This window comes from Amia ocellicauda, chromosome 1 (assembly GCF_036373705.1).
Source record: "Amia ocellicauda isolate fAmiCal2 chromosome 1, fAmiCal2.hap1, whole genome shotgun sequence".
Taxonomy (NCBI): Eukaryota; Metazoa; Chordata; class Actinopteri; order Amiiformes; family Amiidae; genus Amia; species Amia ocellicauda.
In genome coordinates this window covers 2817194-2823432 of record NC_089850.1, presented here as the reverse complement: position 1 = coordinate 2823432, position 6239 = coordinate 2817194, and the positions used below count along the sequence as shown (strand labels likewise).

Below are 6239 nucleotides of genomic sequence, written 5' to 3'. Positions count from 1 at the left end.
GACCCATTCTTATATATTCATCTCTTCCCAGTTGATCTTTATACACAAACATGTCTGTTTCTGATTGAAAATAGTCCTTAAAAATTGTGTGCATAATGCATTGTACAAACTATAAGAACAATCGGGTAAATAAATGTGATTGCAACTGAGCTTGTAGCCCTCTTGAACGTATTAGTAAAGCATTTATTTGAGTTTGTTGAACTATTTTTATTTTAACTGTGTCACCCTAAACAGTAATCACTCTTAACACCAACTCCTACTTTTCTGAACCTCACTGGTGTTGGTAATAATTATATTATAACTGGCATCAGAGCAGACTTCAGTCACAGGGGTTTTAAAAATAACTTGAATATGCTGCTCTGCATCTTTGCTCAACATATATTTTTTTAAGAGGAAAGGGTCTAAAACAAACAATAATAATACATAATAATCTAGGATGAAAGCTTATTGTATTGATTGTACTACTGTACTTTTGTAATGCTTAAATTGTATTTTGCATTGATTGTATTACTGCACTTAAAATGCTTAATGTGTAAACTGTAAGTGGTCTTTAGATAAGGGCTTATGCTAAGAAATAATTATTAATAATAATTTCAGCTTTACCAAGTTCAGAGTGTCAGTTAAAGCATGGCAGTTGGCATGACTTAGATATAAGAACATAAGAACATAAGAAAGTTTACAAACGAGAGGAGGCCATTCGACCCATCGTGCTCGTTTGGTGTTCATTAATATCTAAGTGATCCAAGGATCCTATCCAGTCTATTTTTAAATGTTCCCAAACTTTCAGCTTCTACCACATTGCTGGGTAGTTTATTCCAGATTGTGACTGCTCTTTGTGTAAAGAAGTGTCTCCGGTTTTCCGTTTTATAAGAACATTTACATTGCGGTCACTGATTCTCAAAAAAGTTGCTAGAAGACCCTCTCATCCCAGGAAACATAGTTACAACATTTTTTTTTAATAAATATTCAATTTATTATTATGCAGGCATTTAAAGACAGAAATGAATGTTACCTTAAAGCAGCATATACAGACAAAAAGCACTACTTGAATTAGTACAACAAATAACCAAATGGTATGAACATACAAGGTGATCATAAAGTTTCCCCCATTTTATTTCTATATGTAAGAGCTACAAACATATGATACCAGAATAATATGCACAATTAATATAATATGGACAAGTGAATTACATAGGTATTATGAACAATTATTCCTTGCACATGAAGAACCTTACCAATTAATGTGGATACCATTCAATTTAACATTCACAAGAACACAAGCAAGCACAATCTATACAGCTTCAAACGTTACTTTGGTATAAATTATCCTGATTACATAACACTTCTATTGTCAAGCTAACACTGTACTTTATTTATGTTAGTCTTTATTGGAAATATAAATGGACAAACTTTAAAATCATCTGGTATAAATACCAGTACACAGTATGCCATATTGTACCTGAGATGATACATTTAGCTGAGAATATTAAAACAAAAGTTGGATGGATGCTTGATAATTACTTACACATACCAAGAAACAAAATATAAGAGGTAATAATTTTCATATCGACTACTACACATGGATTAAATCAAAGCACCATTCTGTTATTACAGGCTCTGAATAAGGAAAGAAATCAGTCAAAACTCCAGGTATCCAAGCACACTGTGACCAGCACTTTTTAAAGTTATAATCCAACTAACCAGATACGTATCACAAAGAAAGCTGCAACTTCAAATACATTGCTTTTCATGTTTAATACACCTAGCAGCATGGATAACCATTGTCTTTGACTGTTTGGGGGAGAAAAGATGTTGCTCAGTATTTGCAAACTTGTCCAGATTTTCATTCACAAAGAACAGTGTTTAAAATGACCTACAGCTATGCATAATCATAGCTAGGTACAGTATGTTCTGGGAGTCCAAACTACTAGAAACATGTTTTATAATTCACAATTACAATTATTTTACCGCCTACAACATAAATAAGGTACTGTGAGGGTACAGCATCAATCTAGCTTATAAAATGTCTGTTTATAAATTCCCGATTGACCTCATAAAACTTAAAAAGCCACAAGTAACTGAATTGGAAGCTTGACTTTAGGCCTTTAAACCCGTTCTTTGTTGTTGAATTAACAGGTCTATTCTTTGCAGAGAAACTGCTATACTGTCTTTATATGCTTTAGAGGCAAACCTGTGAGGCCTTAACGGTGAAATAAAAAAAGAATATCTGGATTACTTGAAAATATTGCTCTTTCCTAAGGATCAGCTCTTCAGTCACATTATTTATTTTACATTAATTTTGAAATTCAGAAATATGACTGAAATAGTCAAGCATGTGACCTACAGGTGTTTTTTTTATATCCTGTCTGCTATGCCATGTAACACCTGAGAAAAAGGACTGCCAGTTTATGCTAAATAAAAAATGTATACATTATACACATTTCAAAGACACTATGTACTCTCAAGTAAAATGTAGAATGAAAACATGGAGGATATCTTATTTCTGATCTTTGGATTTGTGGCTGTGAGTTATACATGCAGAAATAAAAACAAAAAAGTGATATTGTGGGGAAAACCGTATTAATATTTTACAGATAAAATCTTTTTTTTTCAGTCTAAGTTTATAACAAAAAAACTAAAATGGAAAACAAAAACAGTTGGGTTATTTTGAATGTTCTAATTGCAACAATAAAAAAGGGCTGTATATGTTAACTCCCAACTGAAAAATAAGCAGAGGTATGTGGTTCACGGCCTTTGTTTCCATTTAAAGACCTGGATTAGACACACGAAAAAAAAAGCACAAAGAGAGTATTTATAAATTGACTTGTAGCTCTGTAGTGGATCACATCTGGGTCATTGACTGGTTAAATAGCCCAATCTTCTACAAAGTATCTCAAATATTTCTGCAACACACAGCACCACTGTAATCACAGTAAAGGTGTACATTGCACTGAGGAAAATTGTCTTTTCAAAGTGTTCAGGTACCATGCATTTTGTAACATTAAACATTTTCTCCAGGGCACTAGCATCACACATGTAAAGGGGATGAACCTGGAAACCAAAAAGATGACTCTGAAGCCAAAATGCTATGACCTCAAGAATTATTCTTAATAGTACAGAGATTATATAAAACACTGTATAGATGGGTCGTTGGAGGATTTCTTCCTGGTCAATATTTTTACAGGCAGCATAGAGGTGGAAAACAGCTCCAGGAACCAAAACAGTCACCAACTGTAATGCCCAGAAAACCTGCAATGAGATACACCTTCAAAGAAGCTTGGAAAAATCACATTGCATTAGTGTGGAGCAACTACAATGAAACCATTAACCACTTTTAATTCTTAGGAGCTACCTCATATCTGAATTTTTCATGGACAATATCACAAAAAAATGCTGTTTGTATTTGATATGTTTATAAAAAATAATATATTTGTATATACAAATATACACATATACACACACAGGGGGTATACTTTGGACTGCCACTCCAAGTTACACCCCCCGTCTTAACTCAGTTCAGTAAATTTTATATCTTTATACTGATTCACCAATTATTGTTTCTAATAAAGGATATGAATACCTCTGACATGTACAGTATTTCTCTCTCTCATGTATATATATATATATATATATATATATATATATATATATATATATATATATATATAAATATATATATATGACCAATTACAAGTTAGAGCAAATGTGAATTTGTTTTATCAGCAGACATATTGACATATCAAAATGATCTAATGTCTGGTTTCATTCAGAAATGAACTGATTTAAATGTACATTTTTCACATAATTCCAAATATTGCCTTTTATTACACATACACCATTATGTATATACAGCTGAGGACAAGCATTTACACAATCATTTAAAATTTGCTGAAAATGTGTGTGTTTGTGTACACCTTATAGTTTCCCAATTATACATTTTCTCATGGTTTTATTTTAATTGTGCTACATGTTGCCCCCAACTGTATTAGCTTTAAGTACCTGAATTACCTGAGGTGTTATTGGCCTGAATTGATTATAGCAGTAGAGGTTTAACTCTCTTTTATCTGGATCACAGCTGAAGTGCAAAGCTTCATTGCCATAAACTGCAAAGCCCAGGACCCCAAGGAAGAACATGCGCACAGAGCCAAAGAACAGGGTGTGGAACTGGCCAATCACTGTGGGAGGCCTGAGCTAAAATAGAAAAAGAAAAGAAAAGAAGCTAGTTGAATGAACATCAAGCCAGTGCAGTAATCATCATGATAGATATTAACCAATTGATACAGAACACTACACAACTATATGTAAACTGTAATGACATTAGCATTGGTATTTTAACCTGAGTCAGAAAAAAAATAAAAAAATAAAATATATATATATATATATATATATATATATATATATATATATATATATATATATATATATATATATATATATAATTATTATTATTATTATGGAGAAACAATGTCAATTTAACAAGCCTTCAAATGCAATCAGATAATGACATTTAGTGTTTTTCCAAGCAGTCTACAGCTCCTTAGGTAATTGATAAGATTAAACAATGAAGCATACACGTGCAAACCTTACAGTTCACCTGTAACAACTAAACACTGTCTTTAAACACAACTAAGACATATCTGTGTATATCATAGGCAGACAGGGAGGTAGACAGACAGACAGACAGACAGACGCATAGACAGACAGAAATACAGACCTAGATAGACATATAGACAGATAAATGCAGACACACGTATACATCTCGGGGATACAAACCTGGCGCAACAAACGGATTTTTAGAAGTTCTTTGCCACCTTCATAAAACAACGGGTAAAGTGCATATTTATTTTATTTATTTTACTTAGTTTTGAAAGATCCAGTTTGCTCATTGCTAAATTGTACCCACTAAAAAAAATCATACTACCATTGTTTTTAAAGCAAACTCATACTTACACATCCTTCATAAAAGTTCTTGATGTAGTTTAAAGACATGACTTGGCAGCTGCTCTCCCTGTGAAATTATATTGATGCGCGTGTCCTTCATTGCCAATCTGCTGGCATCAGGCAAACTCGAGCTCTAATTCTGTAGCTCCTAATGACCTTTTGCTGTAGAAAGCCCTTGTCACTGCATATTTCTCTTTTATCCGCGGTGCCTTAATCAATTTACCCACTCAGTACAAAAAAGACAACAAAAAAGCAACAACAAAAGCATGAGACATGTGGTCTGGCTATAATCCCTATTGAACTTTGTCAGCGAAAAAACAACTCTATTACAACACAATGGAAAGCGAGAAAACATGCAACAATATACAATGCAATTGTACCTTTTAAGTGTAAGCATTGAAATAAAAAATACAAACTATAAGAAAACATGCATGAAATACATGTATAGCCTATTCAACTTTATAAAAGTATAGAATTATTACATTCGTATATATATATATACACACACACAGAGAGAGACATACAGACATATACATACGTCTATTAAAGCGTATTTTTTTAAAGTAATTAAACATGACTATTCATATAGGCTATAACTTAGGTGTATTATTTTGAAGAAAATGTCTGAATTTATCATCCTTTTCTGTAAGAATTAATTCGTCTGATTTAAGAAATTAATCGGCACTGAAACCCGTTTGGCATTGACGCAAGAGAATCAAAAGTAACTTTTCTGCTCAGAAACACACACCCTGCAATGCAAGTACTTGTGGAAGATCATTCACGAAGTTGTCGCTGCCTCCTCCGCTTCTGCAAACTATGAGCCACCCACACCGTGCAAGAAACGTTCATATAAAACGTGTATTAAAATGAAGTCCACACACCAACCGTAATCCAGGCGCAGAGTTGTTTATTCCCCCCATTCAATCAGAGTTTGGGTGCTGTCCTCATGCCACACTTGAGCTCCGAGGGACAGACCTGGGGGGAGAGCACCATGATGGAAGTCCTTCTTTTACTAAAGCTCTATTATGTTCAGATGAAAACAATAAACCAACAAACAAAGCATAAATCAGATCTGGTATTAGATGTATGAAGAATTATAGACAGAAGCACTAATTACCTAAATAAAGATAAGGTACTGGAGGCATTCAGTCTGTTGACACGTGATCCTCACAACGCAAGCGCCTATCTCCTACTGCGCTGATCCACAGACAAAAGCCACTGCTTTTTTAGACTGTGTTTATGGTGTACACTCTTCCTTTACTGCCCATATACACGCAAAAAAATATATATTGCAGATG

The 6239-nt window shown here is 33.5% G+C and overlaps 1 protein-coding gene across 2 annotated transcripts; it reads right to left on the bottom strand.

Moving 5' to 3' along the window:
* Window positions 1-963: 963 nt before the first annotated feature.
* gje1a (gap junction protein epsilon 1a) lies at window positions 964-5999 on the bottom strand. Of its 2 annotated transcripts, none has more exons than XM_066701528.1 (3): window positions 5823-5999; window positions 4009-4191; window positions 964-3249 (listed from the first exon to the last, which is right to left on the bottom strand). In XM_066701528.1, the coding sequence occupies exons 1-3, from the start codon at window positions 5859-5861 to the stop codon at window positions 2854-2856; spliced, it is 618 nt and encodes a 205-aa protein (XP_066557625.1). In that variant the 5' UTR covers window positions 5862-5999; the 3' UTR covers window positions 964-2853. The 2 variants fall into 2 exon arrangements, with proteins under 2 accessions (XP_066557625.1, XP_066557539.1); XM_066701442.1 differs by lacking the exon at window positions 5823-5999 and adding an exon at window positions 4951-5809.
* Between the last annotated feature and the right edge of the window lie 240 nt (window positions 6000-6239).

What these genes read in the sequence shown, in the direction of transcription:
- gje1a (XM_066701528.1), bottom strand. Translation starts at nt 5,861, where the DNA reads ATGGGGGGAATAAACAACTCTGCGCCTGGATTACGGTTG. An exon ending in CTGCGCCTGGATTACGGTTG is followed by an intron (nt 4,192 to 5,822) that starts GTGTGTGGACTT and finishes TTTCTATTTTAG; the next exon opens with CTCAGGCCTCCCACAGTGAT. An exon ending in TCAGGCCAATAACACCTCAG is followed by an intron (nt 3,250 to 4,008) that starts GTAATTCAGGTA and finishes ATCTCATTGCAG; the next exon opens with GTTTTCTGGGCATTACAGTT.